Genomic DNA, 24,677 nt, shown 5'->3' on the forward strand with positions numbered 1-24,677 from the left:
ATGTCCATGTGAGCTTGTGTGTGTGTGTGAGCATGTCCATGTGAGCTGGTGTGTGTGAACATGTCCATATGAGCTTGTGTATGTGAGCATGTCCATGTGAGCTTGAGTGTGTGAGCATGTCCATGTGAGCTGGTATGTGTGAGCATGTCCATGTGAGCTAGCCTATGTGAACTCGTTTTCAGGAAAGTTGTGCTCCAAGCAACACTTAGAATTTAGCCATGAAAGTGCATAGAACCAAACTATAGAAAATTCAGAGCTCAAACCTGAATTAGTACCTTATCTCAGTGTTTTCTAATGCACAGGTAACTTAAGTATCTGCTTATGGGCCTCTCTCCAACAATCCCAAACAGCAACTACATCCTTGAAGGGAAGGGATCAGGGATGGGGACAGTGTATCTAGACTCTGGGTAAAGTCCATGACAACTCTGACTCCATTTTCTCTTCATTAGAACGATTACAACTTGTGGACTGCTTACCAGAACCAGGAAACTCAGCTGGTCCAAATGGAGGAAAGGAATGTTTTCTGTGGCACCTACAACATCCGCATTATCTCCGACACGTAAGTATGGTGTGAGGAGTTGGGTCTTTTAGGACCTTTGAAGGCCCTTTAGGCTCCTCCAGACTGTCTTAGGCTTGAGAGGCACTGCCCCTCCCACGAGGCTCCAGGCATATTTGAACAACAAATGTTTGATCTGCACCCTTCTCTGCTGCCAACCTCAACTTCATTAGTTTTGGATATTCTGATCAACAAACTTTTGACAGGTTACACGTACGAAGTCTTTGGTTCTTTACAATTTCACTATTGTCTGATTCCAGCTTGAGAACTAATACGCGAGGATAGGGAGAAAAGTCCTGTAATCCCAGTCAGTATATAAAAAATACAAGTCTCCTGTGTCTGTGTCACTGGGAGACAACCACTAATATTTGTCTTAGTGTTACTATTGCTGTGACAAAACATGACGTCCAAAAGCAGCTTGGGAAGGAAAGGGTTTATTTAGCTTACATATGTTGAATCCATATGTGGCATCCATTGAGGGAAGCCAAGGCAGGAACTCAAACCGGGCAGGAGCCTGGAGGCAGATACTAATGCAGAGGCCATGGAGGAATTCTTCTTACTGGCTTGTTCCTCATGGCTTCCTCAGTCTGTTCTGTTACAGAAACCAGGACCACCAGTCCAGAGGTATCCCCACCCACAACGGCCTTCTCATATGCATCACTAATTAAGAAAGTGCCCTACAAGCTTGCTTACAGCACTGTCTTGTGGAAACGATTTCAATTGACGTTCCCTCCTGGAGTGGGAGATATTTAATCTCCAATCCGAATAGGACCGGTCAATGAAAACACAACTCCGTAATTATGAATATATTCTGTAAGCCTAGATTGGGTAAATACCACTACACTACTCTGTTCCCCAGCTCTGAGATCCTTATAACTTGAGGGTTTTCCAGACCCTGCGTTTGTCCTTCTACCTCCTGCTTCCCAGTCATCCTCTCCTTCGTTGTCTTCCTTCTCCATTGTCTTCCTCCAGTCCCCCTCCAGTCATCCTCCCCACTGCTCTCTTCCACCAACCTTTATTTCTCCACTGCCCCCTTCCTCCACCCAATCACTGGCTCCAGCCTTTATTTTACAAATTAAGATGGGCAGAAGGATCACTAGAAATCACCTGTGTAATGACTCACACCTCCTCTGCAGCCCTTCACAGGAAAGGGGAATTAGTATCAAAATACAAGACCTGGGCTATCCAGAACACCCTCCTCTCAGATGACTCCAGCTTATATCAACTTGACATAAACCTAGCCAGAACAATATTGAACTGTAATCTCCAGAATCATGTTTTTAAACATATAGCACATACTTGAAGGAAATGGGAATAAATAATACATTTCTGTATCACAATACAGTAAAATGCTCTGTTTTAAATATGAAAATGTGTTTATAACAATTGAACACATGACATCATCTAGATATGCCACAAAAGCCTTTATTTATTTTTGTGCATGTATGTATGTATGTATGTATGTATGTATGTATGTATGGCTGGGATAGAACATGGGGCCTCGCACATGCTAGGTCTGTATGTACCTCCCACCAAGTCGTAACCTCCAGCCTTAAGAAAGTATTTTAATAGTTTCCCCCCCCCATATTTTTTGGCTTAATTCCCTTCTCTTTATTCACAAGGTTTGTTGAGTTGCCTGTATCTTATGTTTTGGTCAGCATGAGGACAGCTTCACCAATTGTGTGGGGACAGCTGCTCTTTTTTTTTTTATAATTTATTTTTTCTCAAATTGTAATTCATTCACACAGGGGTTATAAACACAGGAAGGCAGGATGTGGGGAAGGGAATGACACTGGAGTGTGGATGTTCGGGGGAATACAGATATCTTCAGAACCGGGTATCAGCTGGGTGAAGGTTCAGGGGACAAGTCACTATGACTCTGCCTATGACTCACTTGTCCTTATCTAAGTTGGTATTGTCTGCCAAGGCTACCTATTTACAAGGTCTATGACTACTCAGGCTTGTAAATTTCCACAAAAGCTGCCTGTTTAGATTAGCTTATAGCCATCTGTTTCAATGTTTTTCCACTGAGACCCAAGACTTGGTGTTTGTATACATGTATGACAGGCCTATTGCTGATTTTAGGCCTATGGCTGATTTTAGGCCTTCAGTGTGTAAGCAGGGCTGCCCCTGACATCTTCTCCCTTCTCTAAGTATAGAAGGGCTGTGGCAATTCTAAACTTGCGAAGGGGATAGAGGCCTGACCTCCAGTATTTGAAGGGGACCTTGTAATGGCTCCAGTCCCCCTGTCGTTGTCCAGTGAGGCATGAGGGCCATACCCATCCCGATGTCTTTTTCCTGGAGAGGGGATACTTTTGACATCAACCCCTATGCAGTCAGGCTTGGGACAGCTGCTCTTAACACATGTGTAGGGGAGTGTCACACTTTAGATGTGACATAAGGGATCAGGAGGTAAATACCAAGATTTCCTCCTGTTCAAAGCGATTTTTGCCTTCCTGTTTGCTGGAACGTTGCCTCCTTACTCTGCAACGGTGGTGTAAGTAATAGCAGTGTTCTCTTTCACAATTAAAGATGGCTCTTTTTGGACAAATTATTTGATCATGCTGTTCCTATAATGTCTAATTCTATAGTAGTTTTATGATTGGGAGATCAATTCATCTCACCTGGCAGTGGTGGACTGACTGTAAAGCTCATTAAGAGCAAAGGGCGATTCACAGTCTTCTTTATTGCCAGTGGTACCTATTGGCATAGAACCCTAGGCCTAAGAATTGCTACTTGGATACTGGTTAAGGAGGAAAGACAGGAAGAGGAAATGCAGTGCACACTAGACTTCCCAACTATATTCCTCTGAAGTTTTCTATGAGAAACAGACTTCCACGGTCAATTAAGGTTGGCAACTTTTACTCAGACTAATCTGACATTGGGGGATTTAGCATGCATAAGCAATTTTTGAAAATATACATTTACAGTTGTGTTCAGGGTTTAATCCTCCTTGACTCAGACTTCTGTAGAGTGAGCTAGGGAATCATCAGGTCCTATTATCACTTGGCTTTGCCTTCTGAAAGGCACTGAATTTCTTATTACTCCACCACTGTAGACAAAAGTCAGGTGCTATGTGGACCCAGGAAAGATGCTAACTCTTTCCTATAATCTGTCCCCACCCCCTCCTGAAACCCAGGTTTGACCAAAACAGAATCATCCACTATAATGGGGGAGATCTAATGGCTGTATCATCCAATCGGAAGATCCACCTCCTGGACATCATGCAGATCAAGGAGCTGCCCATCGAGTTCCGAGGCCACGCCGGCAGCGTCAGGGCTCTCTTCCTGTCTGAGGAGGACAACATTCTCCTGAGCGGGAGTTACGATCTGAGCATCAGGTGAGAGGTATAAGGTCATGATCATTGTCCCCTCTAGGGCCAGCCAAAACTAGGTAGCTTTTGGGAGAGGCAAGCATGGAGTGCTTTGTTCATTTTATATTTATTTATTTATTTATTTTATTTATTTATAGGTTATCCTAAGTTACATTACTTCTAGAATATCTATAAAAACAAGGTTCTTTTTGCAAGATACAAAATATTTACTGTTTAAAATAGATTTGTAAAGTTATCTGGTGTTGGTGTCAAAAATCAGAATTTTTTCCTGTTTTTTAAAAAATATTCTTAAATAAACATGTAATTTATATATTTAAAAAAATAAGTCCTTTCAAGAGAAATCAGCTCTTTATGGGTGGGAAATATAATATGGAAGCAAAATCATGTTTAAACTGGGTATATTCATATATTTTAGTTTTAGAGGTTTATTTAATTTTTTTTAAATGTGTATTTGTACATGCCTGTGGGTGGGTATATGGCTGAGTGCAGTTACCCTTGGAGGATAACAGAGGATGTTGGATATTCTGGAGCTAGACCACTGTGAGCTGTCTGGTATGGGTACAGGAACCAAACTTGTGCTAATGGCTGAGCTATCCCTTCAGCCTGTCATATTAAAGAATGTAATAAATATTCCTGCACCCATTGCTCAGACTGGGAAAGAGGCCTTCCCTGGCCTCTGAGTGATCTCCTCCTCCTCGTTTCTTTTTTCCAGATAGGTGATGTTGCCCAAAGCTCCATACTGATCACTGCCTTGCATTTCTTTATAGATTTTGCTTCTTGCTTATATATTTTCAAAAATATCAACTATTTGTTTATACCTCTGCTTCAAGTCAAATTAGATGGAACGGTACCTTGAAAACACTTGGTCTTGACCTGGACTCGGTTTAAGACTCACCAGAGGGTGTGTTCAGCAGTCATGACTTATTTGTGTGGAGTCACAGGGTTTTACTGGGTGGATATTTGTGCAGATCAGTGTTTGTATAATTTCTGGTGTTCAGGTCTAGAGTGCTGCCACAGACGATCTTGGCTATGTCACCTGGTGCCTGAGTGTATGAGCTTTGGGTTGTGGTTGTTTTCTTTTGTAACTGTCTAGCTACATAGCCAAGGCTCACAGCAACCTTCCTGCCATAGCCTCCTGAATGCTGGATGCATTCATGCATCACGTCTGGCTTTGTGGTGTCTCTGTAAAAGCCCTGTTTTATTTTATTTCTGCCTTTCACCTTCAGGTACTCAGTCTACCTACACTTCATTTTTGTTATGACAGCCTCTTGTTTTAAGAAGCTCTTCATTTGTGTCCCCAACACTCTCAGCATCATTCATGAAAATAAAGCCTCCCACTTGTCTGCAAGGCTAGCTGTGCCCTAAGGCTTGCATCCCTATCTCCTGTTCCTAGGCTCTCTGTTGTATTTCACTTTTCTGTGTGGCTGTCCTCGCTCAACAAGTGTTTCAATTACTTTGCTTTAAAATCTGTGGTAGGGTAAGTCCTTTATCTCATTCTTCCGTGGCTATTCTCTGACTTTTGTTCATTCCGGTTTATTTTTGGGTTTGAATGTTAGTGAGAGGGAACTGAGCTGGCTGTACATGACAGTTCACACCATGCGGTCATCACCAGTCTGCACGAGGCTTCATTTCTGTTTATCCATCCACTAGTTTACTCTGTTTCATCTCTGCCTTCCCTCTCGCTCCTCGGGGTAATACCTAACCTCTGTCCCAGTGCCTGGGATCGAACCTGGGACTTCACAAATGCAAGGTACTGAGCTCTAGCTATAGCCCCAACCTAATCCTTCTCAATGTGTATCCATCTTTTCTTTTTTGAGATAGAGTGTGTCACTGCCTAGAACTCATCTAGGCTGATTGGTTAGGAAGCCCCATGATCTGCCCATTGCTCACAGTACAAGCACAGGTCACCACGCTAGCTCTTTATTAATTATGTAAGTTCTAGGGGTCAAACTCAGGCCCTTGTCTTTCTTTCTTGCTCAGTTATCTCCCAAGCTCCCTTCTTTTTCTGTTTAAAACTCTTGCTATAGCAGTCTAGTGCACTCTTATTAAGCCTCACAACTCCATTCCATTCAGAACGGCATCATATCCTTATGCTTTCCAGCTGGTTAGAGACAGAGGAATGGTTTTGAGTTTTGTAGGTTGATGTGTGGCCCATGGACTTGCTTACCGGTTACTAGTTCTAAAGTGTACCCTGTGCTGATTTACTTTTTCTATGAAGATGATCTTACCGACGCCAACAGTGACAAGACTCTGATGCCTACTTAACTATCTAGCTATCTAAAGGAACCCTACACAGTAGGATCCTCTGGGCCTTCAGAAAATCTCTAAAACATGCCTTCATTTCTGCAGGTACTGGGATGTGAAAACTGGGGCTTGTGTACGAATCTTTTACGGCCACCAGGGGACAATCACTTGCCTGGATCTATATAAGAACAGGCTTGTATCTGGGGCAAAAGATGGACAGGTAAAAGGTGAGAGGTTTGCCTTAGTTTTCTTTCTTCACCTCATTTTCCATCCTTTCCCCTTCCTCTCCTTCTCTTCCCTTCATTCCTCCTCCTCCACCTTAGACAGTGTTTCTTGATATAGTCCGGGCTGCTTTGAATCATGATCCTCCTGTCTCAGCCTCCTGGGTTCTAGGATTTCAAGCACATTCCACCTCACTCACTCATTTCTATAACTAGCTTTTATTCTGTTATTTGCACATCTATTCATGTATCTGTCAATCTGTCCATTCAACACTACCTGAGAATCACCTGCCTAGGGAATGTTACCACCCACAGTGAGTGGGGTATTCCAGTTGGTTGATGTAATTAAGATAATCCCAAGCAAACATGTTCTGAGGCTCATCACCCATGTGATTCTTGATTTTGTCAAATTAATAATTAGCAATACCATCACAATCACTGGGACAGTAAAGTAGCCACAATCAGAACTACAAAGAGAAAAAGTAGGATTCGAACTGGACTGCCTGGCTCTCAGTCATGTGCTCCTAACCACAGGCAACATTCAAAGGGAACATAGAAATAAGAGTAAATGAGGAAAGGCTTCATCAGCAGGACACGATTTAAGTGTGATCTTAAGGCAGGTAGTAGGAGATATTCCAAGCAGAATGAACAAGGATAGACAGTTGTGCATGGACAGACAGATGGATGGGAAAGATTGTACTGAGTACTTCTAGTTCTTTGGTGTGGCTGGACTGCCGTGTGTGGTGTTGAATATAGGTCTTCTAAGCTGGGACGGATTATAGGGCACTTCTTGCATCATGATACAACACTGAACCTTAAAGCCATAGGTGTGTTTTCAGTTTGGACCTGACATGGTCTAATGCATACTTGAGACAGGAAGTCAGATGTGAGTTTGGAGGAACATGGAAGAAAGTGACTATGTGGAGAGAGAGGAAAAATTAGGACACCTTGCACCCTAGAAAACTGCTGCTGTTTCTTCAGAATTCTTGAGAACAAGCAGCATGAGGGAACTCAGACGGAAGTGGCTTCATATTCAATGGCTCAGGCCGAAGACAGGCTTCCAGAGGGGAAATTGCTAGGACTTTCTCACCAACTAGATATAAAAAGAAGGCTAGAAAAAGCAAGTAATAATGCCATTTAAAAACCCCCAAGCTTCCAGGCATATAAAAACACAATTCATGGAAATAATAAAGACTGTAAAGGGAGAACAAAGTAGGGGAAAACTGGAAAGGTGGTCGTAGGTTCAGTTTTAGACATGTTGAGTGTGGCAGGCAGAGCAAAGATCGAGTGAAAGTATTTACACCTAATTCTTGGAACTGGTGGCTAGATTATCTTATTATTTTGTCCTTGGCTGTGTTCCCCTAAAGATACATGTGTTAGAAGCTTGGTCATCACTGTGGCAAGTGGAAGTGACATACAGCCTGGTTGGGAAGTCTTGGGGCCAACCAGGGGCATTGCCCACAGAAAGGAGTGTGGGACTCCTGGCATCCAGTTTGTCAATGTTCCTACACACATACACATACATGCACATGCATACATGTTTCCACCATGAGGTGAAACAGCTAAGCAGGCCCTCAACAGACAACAGCTGATATTAGTACCCTCAAGCCTTTGGGCTGAATAAAATCTCATCATAAATACACATGATAGGTGTTTTGATAAAGCAATGGCATATAGACACATGATAGGTATTTTGTTAAAGCAGTAACATATAGTCATGATAGGTGTTTTATTAAAGCAATGACATATGGATTAACACATCTTGGGAAGCAAAAAAGATTGTTTTTAGATATAATTAATTAATATCTCCACCTTAGAATGTGGAGATTATCCTGTATTACTAATGGTGAGCCAATGTATTAATGTGGCTCCATAAGAAACAGAGAAGTGTTCTTGACTGTAATCCAATGGAGATGTGACTGTTGAAGAGGGTTGGAGAGGTGGAAAATTGCTGACATGGAAGGTGGTAGAACGGATCATGAGCCAAGGGACAGGGTGGCTTCCAGAAGGCCATAGAGAAGGACAAAGAAATAGATTTCCCCCTGTAGGGGAGCATCAGCCATGGTATCGTATCTCACATCTATAAAGGACAATACATTTATATTTCAGCCAGAAACTTTGTGGCAATATGTTCTAGCAGCCTTCAAGAGCAAATACAGTGAAGGAGAGATTTCTGAGGACTTTCATGTGAGAATTTCCCAGAAATAGATGCCCTGGCCGAGGGCTCTAGATAGGTGGATTTGATGGTTGCTAATTTCAGTTGTTCCTCTGGGTCCACAGGAGACTGACACCAGGAGCTCCTCCTCTGAATACGAGCCACATCTGAGGATACACGTCCTCCTATGTGAAATAGCACAATACTTTTATTGAACACCTGTACATCCCTCTGTATGCTTTAAACCACCTCTAGTTGACATATAATATATAGTACAATGCAAATGGCATATTAATAGTTGTGGTTCAACATTGTTTAGTACCAGTGACAAAAAGTCTATGTGTACATTCAAGTATACAGTGTCTAGTACAGATGCCATTTTGGCCACGACATACTTTGATTTGTGATTGGTTAAACCCGAGGATGTGGAATGTATGAATATGGTGGTGTGAACTCATAATGAAAGATGCAAGACCTAAGTGTGGATGAGATTTCTTCAGGAAAGCAGGAGGAAGGAGAAGAAAAAGCAGAGGTCTAGGGAGTCACTGCCTGCCAGGGATAGGCAGAGAGAAAGAACATAGGAGAGGGACCCAGAGGTGCTCAGACTCAGTGAAGGAAGGAGTCACTCTCCCGACTGCCATATATATCCTTACCCATCCAAATGAACATCTTTGCAGCCGTTGGTTTTTGCAAAAGCCATGGAGGAAACTGTCTAGATGAGGGTTTGAGACAAAAGAGCAGCCACAGCCTGGAAGCCATCCAAGAGTCTTGGTCTCCAAGGTCCCCAGTTGGGGACTCCTGACTAAGTACAAGGTAGAGCTCAAGTCTTAGCATTATGACCCATGGTGTTGTAGGGCTGGTAAGGAAGGCTGCATGCCTCCTCAGAACCTCACAGTGGGGTTGGGACTCCGGAGAGGGCAGTTAGACCCTTACCTCGTGTATAAAATTTGAAGGGCACCAAAATAACTGAGTGATCAAGATACATGTTTGAGTCCAGCATTTTAAAAGGCCAAACCAAGGCTTTAAATCCATAATTAACAAAATACCATTTCGGTCACTCTGTCCTGGGCTGTGGCCCCTACCCTACCTGGTCTTTCAAGAGCTCTGCCACCCACCTGGGCTACCAAAATGGAATAGACTAGGACACCACTGAAGTAACAAAAAGTAATTTCATAGTTTTAAAGTTCTTTGAAGCAAATCACTTTACCAACAAATCTTTAACACCACTCCCCCCACCCCAAGATAGGGTTTCTCTGTGTAGCCCTGGCTATCCTAGAGAAATTACTCTGTAGTTCAGGCTGGCCTTGAACTCACAGAGATCTGCCTGCCTCCACTGCCTCCTGAGTGCTGGGATTAAAGGCATGCACCATCACTGCCTGGCTAGCTTTTCATTTTTTTTTCCCCTGGTGATGTTATAAACAGGACAAGATGTACATGTGGAAAAACACGGAAAGGAAAGCTTACTTACAGTGTGAGAGCTCAGTTCACAATGGAACAGAGGCCCCAGACACCCTGGTTTCAGTTCCCAGCTCTCCCCTCAGTCCTTTTCTAACTTGAGGAAATTTCTGGGATCAGTTTCCTCTTCTGCTCAGTGGGGAAGAGAAACAGTTTGCCCAGAGATGACAAGGGCAGCCCACAGCAGACACTGTAGTTCCTTGCTCAGTGTTAATGCTTTGCAAGTCTCAGCTCTGGACATCTTTCTCTTAGGTTACTTGTTCTGTCACCTCAGGACAAAGGAACTTTTAGGGGCTGGTGAAGTAGGACTTTTGGCATCCATCCTAGAACTGTGGCCCCCACTTGAAGCATCTTGCAGCTCTATTTGTTCACCTATCCTTCCCCTCTCAGGGGCTCTGTGTCACTGCTGATGAGCCTGGAGGGGGTGCCAGCCAGATGAAGGTTCTGGGGGGAAGATTCACTAAGCACCATTTTATGACAAGAAGCAGAACTTCACTGTAATCTTCTCCCCTCCCTCTCACCTCTCCTGTCACCTCTCTTTGTCAGAATGGGACATAGAGACAGGGAAGTGCCTGAAGACCTTTAAACACAAAGATCCCATCTTGGCTGCCAGGATCAGTGAGACCTACATTGTGAGCAGCTGTGAGCGAGGCATAGTCAAGGTGTGGCATGTTGTCACAGCTCAGCTGCAAAAGGTGAGTAGTCAGTGTGCTGGGACTGGAGCAGGAGCATTGGGGACTGGTTCAAAGGACATGAATGTCTGTTCCTCCAGGTAACTCCCTAGACCATCCTCAATCAAACGAGTTATATAACTAGCAACAGGGAAACCCAGAATCACCCAAGGAAGGGTCTCCAAAGACAGTCAGGGTCGGTTAGGATCACCGGCTCCCCCATCATACTCCACACTATGAAACCAGTGGATAGATGAAGGCTGCATTCTGACTCCGAACAGTCATAGCATATGAGCCCCAGGGCCTTCTAAGAGAAGCAGAGGCAGGTACTCTTCCAGTACTAACAGAGTACTCTCCTAGAATATCTTGCTACGGCCCTAGCTGGTGGTCCAGAAAATAACACATTTTTTTTTTCAATAACCTATTCGTTCTTTTTCTAAGAACCAATTATTTTGGTAAAGCAAAAGCAAAAAAAAAAGTGCTGGAAAGGCAATAGAAAATTGTCTTAGTCTATTCAGTATTTTGTTATTCTTAACAAAATACCCAAGACTATAGTTTATAAAGAATAGAAACTTATTTGGCGCATAGTCCAAGAGCACAGTGCCGGCATCCAGTAAAGGTCTTTGGGATGGGCCAAGCCATGGTGGAGAGCAGCAGATGACGAGACAGAGAAAACATGCCAAAGGCCACTGCTTTTCAAACAAAGTCTCTCCCAGGACAAGACACAAGTCCCTGGCCAGATCAATACATTACTGAGAGCACAGCATCACAATGCTATCACCTCTCAGAGGCTCAGGAAGTTTGAGCATTGACTTATGGATTTGAGGATTCAGAATCCAGCAAGTGGATTCTGTGGGGTGCATCCAAACCACAGCCTGTGTCCACAAACATGTCCTTGCCAGATTTGGACTCCTGGCTCTAGTAAGTACTAGTAAAATCTTGCTTGAGGTAGGACCACGAGACCACAGTGAAACATGGGATTTTTTCCACACCGGTCTTTTTGTGGTTGAGCCTCAGCTGCAGGCATTAGAATGCCCCTATATACCCTCTGAGTCATGGCAAAGAGTTGAGGATGACAGTCGGCAAGAGGGACTTCAGGCCTCTGTGCTCTAGGGAAATGACCAGAACAAGTACTTAACCTTAGTCATATTCCTCCCAAGTGTGGAAGGGCCATCTGCCAAGAGGGAGGCATGGGTTTCTCTGGCCTTCTTAGAGGAGAAGTTAAGTCAGCTGAGGGACATGCTACATGAGGAGGCAGTCACGGGAGAAGTGGGATATAGCTTTGGGGTTCCTCTAAAGAAGCCTCCAACTCTGGCCAGCAGAGAAGTCACAGTCTAACTTGAGAGGGTCTGAAAGTACTGGCATCTTTTCTTACAGACTCTGACTGGGCATGAGGGAGCTGTGAAGTGCCTGTTCTTTAACCAATGGCATCTTGTCTCTGGAGGTGCTGATGGTCTGGTCATGGCCTGGAGCATGGTGGGAAAGTATGAGCGGTGCCTGATGGCCTTCAAACATCCTAAGTAGGTGCTGGGAAGCGGGGTGGTAAATGTGCAGTCGTCAGTGGATCGGTCCCTCTGTGTGCTGCTGCTCTAGTGGGGTGGAGTGAGAGCAGGTCTTCCTGGGTAGCCCAGGTTGGCTTGGAACTTGTGATCTTGCTTCAGCCTACTTAGTGCTGAGATTAAAGAAAACATGTGACACACAATAAACTCACATCTGTTAGCTATTTGGTGCACCACCAGATTGTCCCAAATAATGCCATCTCTAAACTTAGTACTCTTGGACTTAGTGTTTATGCCAGGGAAATGTGCTTGCAGAACCTTAAAATGATCCACATGTCAAGGCCTAAAAATAACAAAAGACATTTAAAAAGTTTATACTTCAAAGTTTACGGACTAGGTTCTGTTCCAGGCCTGCAAATGGGTTTCGTTTTTTGATTCCAGTCCAAATTTAGTGCTGATGGCTGCTTGGTAGTCAAAGCTGGGCTCACTTGAATGGCTACTGGAGCCAATTAATGATTCTGCTGTGCCTATGGTTTTATAGACTACAGGGATAATGCTTCTTACCCTCAGTGCATTAAAGTGCCAAGAAACCAAATGCTATATTACTTGATTAAAAGAGTCAGGGGATTCCTTAGGGGAATCTATCTGAGGCTAGTCATTTAATAAGTCAGGCTCTAGATTTCTCGACACTCCGTATACACCAGCCTTGTGAGAGGCATGTGGTATAAGATATAAGATACGTGTATACATCCAAATGCTCTTTGTAGCACACGATAACTACATTATTAGCTGGTGGATACTAAGAAAGGCCTGTGCTCAGTGGATTTACCTAATCCCCGGGGAAGGAAGTCAGAGTGGGGAAACCTTTCAGTGTACCACAATCAAGCTGTGACCTCAACAAGGCAGTCAACTTTATGATGTTCCCTGAAAACTATTAGCTGTATGTTTTTAAATCTTTCTAAATAGCACCTAGCAAGACTTATCTCAATTTCATAATTTGTCATCTCATTAATCCATGGGCCTTCTGTCTGCTAGAAGACAACTTCAGATACTACCACTCTCCATGGATGTCACCACCCACATATGATTCAGATTTGTTATTTACAGACTTTAAATTAGAGTTACTAACTTTATTTTATGTGTGAGTGTTTTGCCAGTGTGTGAGCATGTGCCTCATGTGAGTGCTTGGTTCTTGTGGGGGTCGGAAGAGGGTGCTAGATCTCCCAGAACTGGAGTCCCAGGTGTTTGCGAACCATCGTGTTTGTGCTGGGAACCATGCCCATGAAGGAGCAACAAATACTCTTAATCATTGAACCATCTCTCCAGCCTCATATTGGTTCTTGATACCTGGCAAGGACGCAGAAAAACCATAACTACCTGGAGGATGTGGCTAAGGCCTTGTTTGCAGGCTCTTCCGCCCTTCTGTAATGGTGTGAGCTAGACATAAGTTGCTCAAAATATATTTGATTGGCAGCAAACAATTATTTTATAGAGTGCTTTTCTGAAGGAGTCTAGGGATTGAATTGGTATTCATCTTTTGAATGTGGTAGGCAGTTGCTATCTGGAAGAGGATCTAGAGAAAGGAAACTGATTCAATGCTTTTAACTAAAATTTTGAGTTTTGATTATAGCGTGGGAGAAGGCTATGAGAGAAGAAACCTGAGCATGAAAAGTTGGTTTGACAGATGGTGATCTTATACTCTGGATTTTTATTTTTTAAAAAAATAATCTTCAATGTCTTTTCCACAATGCACACTATAATTAACTTTTTAATAATTGAGACATAGCTTCCATGATATGAAATTCACTTCATTAGTCTATAGCAGTTTCACAACGTTGTAAATTATCTGTAGAACTTTCCATCCAGCAGCAGAAATGTTCCCTAGTTCCTTCCTTCTTTCTTGAACCTTCTCTCTTGTTCTACTTCTTTTTAGTGCTAGAAATTGAACCTGGGGCCTCCCAGCCTAGGCAAGCAGCCAGAGCTACACCCAGAGCTGTTCCTCTTATATTTTCTTGGCCAGTTTTAGTAAAGATTTGCTGAGTTTAACTCAATTAACTTATGCTATAGATCTTATTATTTCTTGCCCTTTGCTCGATTTTGCGTTTTGTTTTCTTTCTAGCTTTAAGATGAAACAGTTGGTTACCGACTGGAGAAATGTGCGTATCAGTGCAATCACATTCCCCCAGGCATTGCTTTAGCTGTTTTGTTTCTACGGTCAGGTCTTGTTATAAAGCCCTAGATGGGCAGTCTTGACCTGCTTCATCTCCTGAGTGCTGTATCTTCATTTTTATCTTGGACCTTTCCTAATCTTGAGCTCTGGATATGTGTGGACATCAGATTCCTGGGAATATGTTCTTGGACTTCTCACTTCCCAGCATTTTTCTGGCTTTTTAGTTAGCATATCATTTGCCCTGCTGTGTACTGTCTAGAACCTCAGGTAGCAAGACCCCAATTATCTACCTGTGACCGTTTCCAGCCAATGCCCCTCAGGTAGCAGATCCAGCACTGAAAGAGTTCTTAGGTAACAAAGATAAGCCTTTAATACAGTCTTCCAAGAAGCCACTAGACAGCACAACTAACTCATCATGATGGCAGCCTGTTCAGTTCCTTCTCCCACCAAGACTGTGGCTACTTTTCTCATGGCTTCATCTGTAGTGAAGAATGGACTGGGGTCAGTTAACACGGCAGAAAACATGGCATTCTTATCGACTCTAAAGCCATTTTCCCGTCTAAACGCTTCTAGAGATACCATAAGCCTTCTGTAGTTTTCAAGGATTCTGAAAAAAAAAAGAAGATTCTGACAGTCGTTTTAGTTTTTGTTGCTGTTACAGAAGGGCGGAGTTTTGTAGTCCCTGTCTCCATCATCTCCACTGACGTAATTTCTCCAAGTAAACTTCAGAAAGCGAGAGCAAAGCGGGAGACATCTACAGGCCAGATAAAGCCTAAAAGGGGTCTGAGCTAGTTTACGACCAGTGACCACCACCTCTCAGGTACTGGACAAAGTTAAAAAAAATCAGTTAGTTTAATTGTAGCAAATATTACATGAGGTGGAAATTAATAGTCCTTTCTGTGGGGTGTGTGTATTGGGGGGAACCTGAGGAAAGGCTGGGAGGTCAAGGTGCTTCTTCAGTGGGGTATACAGCAAGTATCTGGTGGTGTTAGGTATCATAGGTTTCTGACTCTGAAGCCTGTATTGTCACTATAGGCTATACTGGTATGGCTTGAACTATCAAATGTCATAGGAGCCTGGGGAAGTATAGGCTAGGCCCAGCTCAGCAAAGTCAAGAAAGACATAGTAAGGGAAACCCTTTTACACAGGGAATTTCTATCTTCTCATTGTTGAATTACTGCACGGGGCAGACTAAGAGTTGCTTAAGGTATCAAAACGCTCAAACTTTGTTGGATGTTTAAATGTTTGAATAAAAGCTCAGCTTGATATCTTCCCCTACCACCTAAGGAGGGATCCAAGGCACACTGGTCTCTTTGTTCTTTTTAGATATGCTGAGCATGCACCTGCTTTCTGTGGTCTTTGCTGTTTCTTTTTTTATAGTTGTTAGGGCGTTGACCAGTCTTCATCTGGACTGAGATCAACCAAAGTTAAGGCCAAATAGGGTAGATGTCATTCTCTTAACATTTCTGTAGCAATGACTATACTCTGAAAACGCACACGCACACACACACACATATCACACACACACACACACACACACACACACACACACACACATATATATATATATATATATATATATATATATATATATATATATATATGACCTGCTATAGGCTAGGGGCCATGCTATGTGTTGAGCATTCAATGGAAAATACAATATGAGCTGTTCCTAAGAGGATCTGTCTGTGTAGGTGAAGTTTGTATATGCATGAGTGGGAAGGAAATGGAGAGAAATCTGTTTTGTTTCTTCTCCTTCCCCTTCCCCTTCTCCTTCAACAAAGTGACAGATGAACTAGGCCATGGCTGGTGATTTTTGGTTACTTTAATGAGTTACCCAAACCTGGGTGACTTGTAAAGACAGAAATATTCTTTAGCTAACAATTTTGGATGCTGAAGACTAGGCAGTCTTGTCTATCTAGCCTATGGTGAGACGCTCATTGGTAATGTCTTAACATCTTAACATCTTAACATAGTGGAGACCCAGAAAGGACTGATTGCATAAAGTGGCCCTGCTTTCTTACAATGCCTTCCTCAACTACTAACCAGAGATGTGTGTGAGGGCCAGGCCTCCAGTGCTCTAATCAACTTCTAGTGGGCCCCACCTCTTAAAAGTCTCTCTCAACGTTGGTACCCTGGAGACCAAGATTCTAGCATATGAACCAACTAGGGACACGCTCAACCCATAAACAAGCCATAGCAGATCTAGGTGGGTAGATCATGACTAACAGGCTTGCTTTGCATGTGACACCTAACAAGTTGATGTGATTAAATTAAACTTTTCAAGGCCATCAATAAAAAAGGCATTGTAATGATCAGAACTGAATAAACCAACTTGAACCCTGTAATTGGAGAAAGACTGTTTTGGAGGTTTCTATCTGAGGTTTTCCCTGGCTCCCTCCTTGCCCACTGGCCAGCACAAAAAGACACAAGTCTCATGTTAAGGTATAATTTTCTTTAAGGATGTTCACTGTCAGAAGGAATGAAAGTCATTCATTAAAGAGCAAAAAGAGAATCTGTAAATTTTCAGATGCCTGTTCATATAAACATAATCCTTGAGTCAGGCAGTGGTGGTGCACACCTTTAATCCCAGCACGCAGGAGGCAGAGGCAGGTGGATCTTTGTGAGTTCAAGGCCAGCCTGGTCTACAGAGTGAGTTCCAGGACAGCTGAGGCTACATAGAGAAACCCTGTCTCGAAAAACCAAAATGATGATGATGATGGTGGTGGTGGTGATGATGGTGATGATGATCCTTAGCCTCATACTGTTCTTTCTTATATAACAAGACTGTTATACAAGAAATGGTTCTAAAAGAAATTAAAAAAAAACAATTCTCAGCATAAATAAGTAGCTAAGAATCAAACTGCATGTAAAAATAAAATGGCCATCTGAGGTATTAAGTGTTTCTCCCCAACTCCCCCTTAAAAGCACCGTTGTCTTCTGCGACCTGCGATTAAACTGTAAATAAGTACAGAATGAGAATGGTGTGTCTCATGGATGGTACATGATTTAAATCTAGAATTATAAAAGCTGGAAACACTACCTCAAGGTCAGGAACGGCTCCTACCTCCCAACCCCACTCCAATGCTCCAAACTGTTTCCACACGGCAGGTGTTGTCTGCTGTTCTCTTCCCTTCCAGGGAGGTGCTGCAGGTGTCTCTCCTCTACCTCCGGGTCATCAGTGCCTGTGGAGACGGCAAGATCCGGATTTACAACTTCCTCAATGGGAATTGTCTGAAGGTGATAAAAGTTGATGCCAGAGGTGACCCTGTGCTATCCTTCTTTTATCAGGGCAACAGGTGGGTGGTAGGTAGGTGCGGAGGGCAGAGGCATGAGCAATTCTATGTGATCTTTTTTCTTTCTCCTCTGGGACTCTGGATTTATTGGCAGAGTGCAGCAGGGTGTGCTTCCTTCCAGCTTGGCTGGGGGAAGTAGTCTCCTGTGAGACTGACTGGCCTTTGCCCCAGACTTAGTGACCAGGGCCCATGCAAAGCTATGTTTACTCTTAAGTGTGTCACAATGCCCAGCTTGAATGATTTCCTTTAAGTCTGAGTAAAAAGAAACCTGATGGAGACTACTTAATGGAACCTGATCCCTCAAAGGCCATTTCAGCATTTCCAGCCCAAACGAGTCACTTTTCCAGAGTTTATGTTGTAAGTTAAAGTCTTAAATTCACAGCACAGCACTTAGGGAGGATACACACACACACACACACACACACACACACACACACACACACAGAGAGAGAGAGAGAGAGAGAGAGAGAGAGAGAGAGAATTTCAGTTCCTTTTTATAGTTCTAGGAAATCTAGACACACAGAGGAAAGCAGTTTGTTTTGCACAAATGGAAAAAAAAATCAAATTGAAAGAAATGAGTGGGGGATGGGAGGTTTCCCTGGGGTTGGGAAACCCGAGTTCCAAACCTATGATGTGAGAGCAAAGAGTTAGAGGTAGTGGAAGTCACCATGCTTTGTAACTGTCTCAACTATATCCAGAGACTCTGGAGGAGGGCAGGTGGAGCTTTGTGTGGTGGAAGCTCAGCAATGGAGAGGAGGCTTTCCCATTGAGAATAGATTTATTATTATTATTATTATTATTATTAATATCATTATTATTTCAAGGGTAAAATAGAAACACTGAATTTAGATACTGAGCTCAAAAAGAAGAGTGAATTTCCTGACATCTGTGTGTGGAGTGTCTAAGCATCTGTCTTGGGCATCCTAGGTACTTGGATTAGGTACTCCTGAACTGGAAATTCACTAAAGAGGTATTCCAACCTGAGCAGTGGAGCAATCAGAACACACGTGTCCCTTTCATGATTAATTCACAAAGAAAACAGTTACAAAACTCCCCACCCCCTGCCTGATGCTTCACTTTCCCGGCAACACCCTGAACCAGCCCATTTCGGTGGTCACTGCCTGGCCACAGCTTCCTCAGCTTAGGGACTGGATAAGACCGGACTGCCATGTATGCTCTGGTGGGCTCCATGCTCCTGTGGGCGCTCTCTCATTTTGGTTCCAGGATGGTGGCCCACACGGACAGCAGCATTCTCGTGTTCCAGTTTGAGAATGTCAAGTGGCAGTACAGCTCTGACAAAAACAAAGCAAAGAAGAGTAAGGACAAAGAGGAGGAAAGGGACGAGGCCAGTCTTGGGGACGTGCATTCCAAGTCTAGCATTCAAGGGCACAGCCTGAAGGACTCTGTGTCTAGTAAACAGGAATTCTCAAAGTCCCGGGTTCACCTGAAGCAAACCAAGAACCTATCTTCAGGTAAAGCAGCAAAATCAGTGTGATTCTGGGAAATGCCAGGGGGATGAATAGGGCGCATGCACGCGTGTGTGTGTGTGTGTGTGTGTGTGTGTGTGTGTGTGTATGTGTTGAAGGGGAGAGATGAAAAGAATTATTAAGGACATTTAATTAAGTTATTACTTATTATATCCCCAAGAGACAGACCCAAAGTTACTATACACAGAAAAAATGTTCTATACAGAATGTGTTATCCTTAGACTTCTGAGAGAGAAAATGCACCTGAAAATGATAGTTATAAGGAAAGTATATGTGGCTGTGTAGGTGGGGGTACATATACTGTTTATGCTATTCATGACTTCTAAAGAGCAAATCATGTGGGTTATGATATATAAAGCCAGTGTTAAATGTTGTAGGTATGGTGCAGTGGGAGGGGCTGCCTCAGCAGGTCCATGTTGAGGTATCCCTCGCCCCACCGAGGTACCAGCCATACAATGGGTCTGGTATAGAATAGAGTTTATTTGGGGGCATGGGATGGGGGGCATTGAGAAAGGAATAGAGGCAGAGACAAAAAGGGGAGAAGGAGAGAGAGAGAGAGAGAGAGAGAGGTCAGAGAACAAAGAGTCAGAGAGCGCAAAGAGAGGCCAAACTCCTTTTTATAGCAAGCCAGGCCTAGCTGGCTGTTGCTAGGTAACTGCTGGGTGGATCCTAGAAGGACATGCTTACATTCCTCCATTTTAGTTTAATTAAAAAAATGAGAAACTAGAAAGAGGACATGGAGAAGCGGGATCTTTAGCTGCTCCCTGCTGACTTTGGGATGATGTGTGTCTCTGGAAAACCTAAGAAAATGGGGACATTGGTCTGGTCTTAGGAGAATTGGCTGTTTCATTGCTGTCCAGAGACTGTAGGACCATCTGCAGGTAGGAAGGTGCAGGCCCGATAGGAGCATCCTTGAGAGTAGACTAGAACCTCTGTGGGTTGCCTCTCTGGAGCTGTTCTGGATGTATATTTTGAGTAAACGCCTGGACTTAGCAAGATCCTGAAACACACATACATATTAGAGACAGGAAATAAAGTTAAGTAGGTTTGGGGGAAAAAAAAGTTTTCTTAGTCATACATTTGAAACTCTTAGGTCTTGGTGGTTGGGTGAGGGGAGTCCCCAAACCAGGGAACAAGGGAGGAATCCCATCCTCTGGAATAGGCAACAGGTAGAAACTTAGGCTATTGATTGGCAAGTATACTGCCAAATAGGCTGGATGGAGTCTATTTGGTCCATCTGGAGCTTATACATTTACAGAGATAAATTTGTTAACAGCATGAATAGTCTTTGGGTTGAGTTTAGGGAAGACAAAATCCTTTTGTGGAACAAAAGGGGCAAGAGGGGCTTTTTCCCTCTATCTAGAAGACTGAATGTATATTAATTTAGCATAATGAGAAATATTTTAAGTTTACATTTAAAAGACAAACTGGAAAATTTGATGACCTTTTGACTATGATAGTTGATCATACAGACTTAGCATGAGAAACACCTTATGTCTATAGTTAAAAAACAACCAAAGGAAACTTACATTTGTAACTATGATAGTTGACAGTGCAGAGTTAACATGAGAAACATCTTAAGTCTATAGTTAGAAGAGCATCAAAAGGAAACTTAAAATTTGAACTTCTGATTACCAAAGTTGGATCATAGAGTGGCATGTTTTATTAGGATTAGGCTAATTTATAAGAATTCTATTGGTTAATGTTAAGATTTTAAACTCTTGAAGTCTCAATATAGCAGTGGCATAGCAGGGGAGGAAATATGAAGCATTTAGTCACTGGAAACTGAGTTTAGATAAGGAAGAAGCAGAAGGTTACATCTGTGAAAGCTTACATCTGAACTTGTGTGTCCTTTATCGTGAAGCCGGTAAGCAAGGCAAACCTGTCTGTCTTTGGTAAGAGATACGGTAGTCTTAACTACCATATTGACTGATGAGCTAACATGGTAGTGGATTACCTTGTGGGTAAGTAGCTGGTTGTCTGTTTTCTAGCTGCAAGCTGCAGTTAGTTTAGCTGTCAATGTAATCAGAAGTCTTAGAATAATAAATTATAATCTGGATGTCATATATTATTTAAAATGACAGAGGTTAGTCTATAGTCTACCACCTAAACAGTTTCCCCAAGTCCCTGTGGTCTCCACCGCAACTCAGGCAGTCAGTCTGGCCATCGGGTCTAGAAGATGAGAAACTTTTTTCCTGTGGAGGAGGAACATGGGAGAACTGACTCACTTTGTCTTAGGCAATATGAGACATTGAACCCTCCTGTATCTTCTATTTGTCCACAGTTTAGGCTGAGCCCTGGCAATCGAACATCTTTCTCAGTGGCTATCATACCACAATTCAAGTAGAGTCCTTCTTTGTCACTGTGCCCATATCTTCTCAGAGATCTTGGGGAACCACTGTTAGAATTTGGGAGTCTCTGTCATAGTAAGCTTAAATATTTAATGTTATATCTAACAGATTTCCGACAAGATTGAGAGCTAGTTTCTACTAAGCCTATCTGAGTTAGACAGTCTGTTTTTAATTATTTGCATTGTACATTATTTGCATTACAATGAGGTTACATTGTAACTTAATGACAGTAATGACAGTAGCAAAAATAAGGCTAAACGTATTTTTAAAGTAGTGCTCTCTCACCTTTTTCCTGTGGTAAATCTCTAAAGTAGTATTAAACTAAATGATTACAAACCATTTGAAAACCTTATCTGCCCATAACAAAGATGGCAAATAATCATGAGTCTGCCTTCATCCAAGATGGCGCTGAAGCTATAGTGTCATCTGTGGAGGAAAGTCACATGTCTGTTATACCTTGGAATGGAACGGCATTTATCTATAGAAACATGGCTATGTATCATCAGAGAGATGAACATACAAAGAAACAAATAGACATGTTTTGCCTGGTGATCAGGGCATTATGTGCATGTGAAGAAATCTCCCCCCAGTTATGGTTACTGCAGGCAGCCTCTGCCACAGTGCAGCATGGCCTGAGCAACAGGTCTGAGGTTGGTACACGGCTTGACTTGGCTGCTTGTGGATGCAGGGATTCCTTCGCCCACCGCAGCTGGCTTTGAGCTGGTGCAGGCCAGAATAGAAAGAAATCAGAGGTAAAAATTTCCCAGGAAGTAGAAGTTTAAGACTGCCCACTGCAGTAAACAGCTGGTAGTAGCGGCTGGGCAGAGTAGGGACCAGACAGGGAGCAAGAGTGAGTTAAGTCTGAAACAAAATATGGAGGATGCTGTTAGAGTCAAAGGAGCGAGCTATCAAGGAAGAAAGTGGTTTAGAGTGAAGGTAGGAAAAGGGCTGTGCATAGGAAACCTTCCATTTTCCAGACTGCTGGCAAGAGGTTTTTCAAAAGTGTCTAAGTGGTCATTTAGAGTTATTATCTAGTGGGTATTGGGGCCAAATGTAGTGTGTGTTTGGAAGTCTTTAAGACCAGGAGGCGTCCCAGTAGGGAGCCAGGAAGTAGTGGCAAAGACATACCCATTGAATGAGAAGAAAGCAACCTGAGGATAAATATAATAACTTGGTGAGCGAGTAGCCAGGCTAGATTACCAGGTCGACATGCGGCAAACTAGGGGTTGAGCTGTGGGAGAACCATTTACCTAGGCCTAGGATTTTCAAGGAGAGAGAGAGAGAGAGAGAGAGAGAGAGAGAGAGAGAGAGAGAGAGAGAGAGAGAGGCAGGCTCTTGAGAAGAGAGAGATCTCACCCAAGAAAAGAGGTCCTAAGATGAGGAGTTAGTGAGAAGGATCAGTCATGAAGACTGTGGATACTTCCATCTGCAAGGACACCAGAGGGTGGCTACAAACTCAACAGCCCTCCCTTGGGACCAGTGGCCATTTATACTGACCAGTGGGGTAGCTTACCAATTCTTGGGTATTTGGATGGAGAGGACTAGTGGTCTGATGCCTGGAAAGTTCATGCAGTGGTGAAAAATGTGAATCTGTGAGTTTGTAAATCTGAGTCACAGCACCAAATGGCATGTTTTGTAAAGTCAATGGTATGTTTTGTAGAGTGCTACTGCACATTGCTACTGCACATGCCAGTCCATGTTGAAGGCATCCCTTCCCGCACTGAGGTACCAGCCATATGATAGGTCTAGTATAGAATAGAGCTTATTTGGGGACATGAGAAGGGGGGTTGAGAAGGGAGTAGAGGCAGAGAAAGTGAGGGGAGGGGGAGAGAGAGAGAGGGGCCAGCCAGGAACAGTGGGAGAGGCAGAAGAGGAGAGAGGGAGAAAGGGGTCAGAGAGTGAAGAGTGAAGAGAGGCCAAACAGTCCTTTTCATAGCAAGCCAGGCCTATCTGGCTGTTGCTAGGTATTTGTTGGGTGGAGCCTAGAAGGAATGCTGACATGCTAACAGGTTAAACTAGCAAGACTCCTTTCTTCTAACTGTCTCTGTGGCATGAAGTTGGACCCAGGATCTACAGAGAATACCAATAGGTCACCTACAAGCTTATCACACTGCAAGTGACCAGCTAATTTTGGAGAAACTGAGAATTTCAGATAATGCTTAAAGCTTGAAATTCTGTGGGAAAGATCTGTGGAAGTAGAGCTATGACGGTATTCAGACCTTAGAGCCCAGCTACTACCAGTATCAGCAACAAGAATCATACAGCGGTCTCTTGAGTAAAAACCAGTTGAGTTATTGCTGTATCCGCACTACTCAGGTTTAATCAAATTATGTAATGATTGTGGTCTCTTCCTCAATCTTAATCTAATCATGTTTGTAGACATATTTGAACAAGGAAAAGCAAATGCACCACAGAGGGATGAGAGGAAGGAGATGTTAGTAGCTTGGATGATGGTGTAGAAAATCTGGAAGCAAAACTTGAAGCTGAAGACAAGATGAACGGTGACACTTTACTTTTGAATAAGAGCTACAATTTCATACCCCTTCCAGTCTTTCTCGATTAGTTTTATTTTTCAACCCAAACTGCTGCTTCTTTGGGTGTGATATGGTTATGCTTTCTTCAAAGAAAGACTGGTTTCTACTGGTTCATCCTTAGAAGAATCAATTTCTTGTTTCATTACTAACTCATGGCCATGGAGTGAAAGTCTTTATAAGTGTCTCACCTATTTCTTGTCTTTGGCTCCGAACCTGTTTGTTTCCTCTTGTTCTGCATCTATCGGGTTAAAGGCTCAGCAGAAGGAAGAAGAGGTCAGGCTGGTTGGAGAGGATTTTGAGTGTGTGTGGTATGTGTGTCTGTGTGTGTCATGTGTCTGTGTGTATGTATGTGTGCTAAGTGTGTATGTGGTGTCAGTGTGTGAATGTGTGGTGTGTATATGATGTGTGAGTGTGTGAGTGTGGTGTATGAGTGGCGTGCGTCTGTGTGTGTGGTGAGTCTGAGCGTGTGTGGTGTATGTGATGTATATGTGTGAGTGTGTATGTATATGTATGGTGTGTGTGATGTGAGTGTGTGTGTTGTTTCTGTGTGGTGTGTGGTGCATGTGATGAATGTGAAGTAAGGAGATGATGGGGAAGAGTATCAAGTGTGGGATTTTAAGAAATGTTAAGACACTATGGCTAGAATGCCTTTTTGATGTTTCTTGGAAGCTATTGGTAAACACTTCTAATATTTTTAAAATATG

At 43.0% G+C, this 24,677-nt stretch overlaps 1 protein-coding gene across 2 annotated transcripts in view; it reads left to right on the forward strand.

The window, feature by feature from the left end:
* The window catches only part of Cdrt1 (CMT1A duplicated region transcript 1), a 38,643-nt gene that overhangs the window by 11,580 nt on the left and 2,386 nt on the right, over window positions 1-24,677 (forward strand). Inside the window, exons 6-12 of one of the 2 annotated variants that reach the window (XM_028781938.1) lie at window positions 450-559; window positions 3,696-3,896; window positions 6,240-6,361; window positions 10,512-10,660; window positions 12,014-12,156; window positions 17,446-17,619; window positions 18,826-19,073. In XM_028781938.1, the coding sequence (XP_028637771.1) occupies window positions 450-559; window positions 3,696-3,896; window positions 6,240-6,361; window positions 10,512-10,660; window positions 12,014-12,156; window positions 17,446-17,619; window positions 18,826-19,073 (1,147 nt within the window). The remainder of the gene's footprint in view (window positions 1-449; window positions 560-3,695; window positions 3,897-6,239; window positions 6,362-10,511; window positions 10,661-12,013; window positions 12,157-17,445; window positions 17,620-18,825; window positions 19,074-24,677) is intronic. The other variant, XM_028781939.1, reaches the window with a different exon arrangement.

The sequence above is a fragment of the Grammomys surdaster genome, unplaced genomic scaffold (assembly GCF_004785775.1).
Source record: "Grammomys surdaster isolate TR1022 unplaced genomic scaffold, NIH_TR_1.0 581, whole genome shotgun sequence".
Classification (NCBI taxonomy): Eukaryota; Metazoa; Chordata; class Mammalia; order Rodentia; family Muridae; genus Grammomys; species Grammomys surdaster.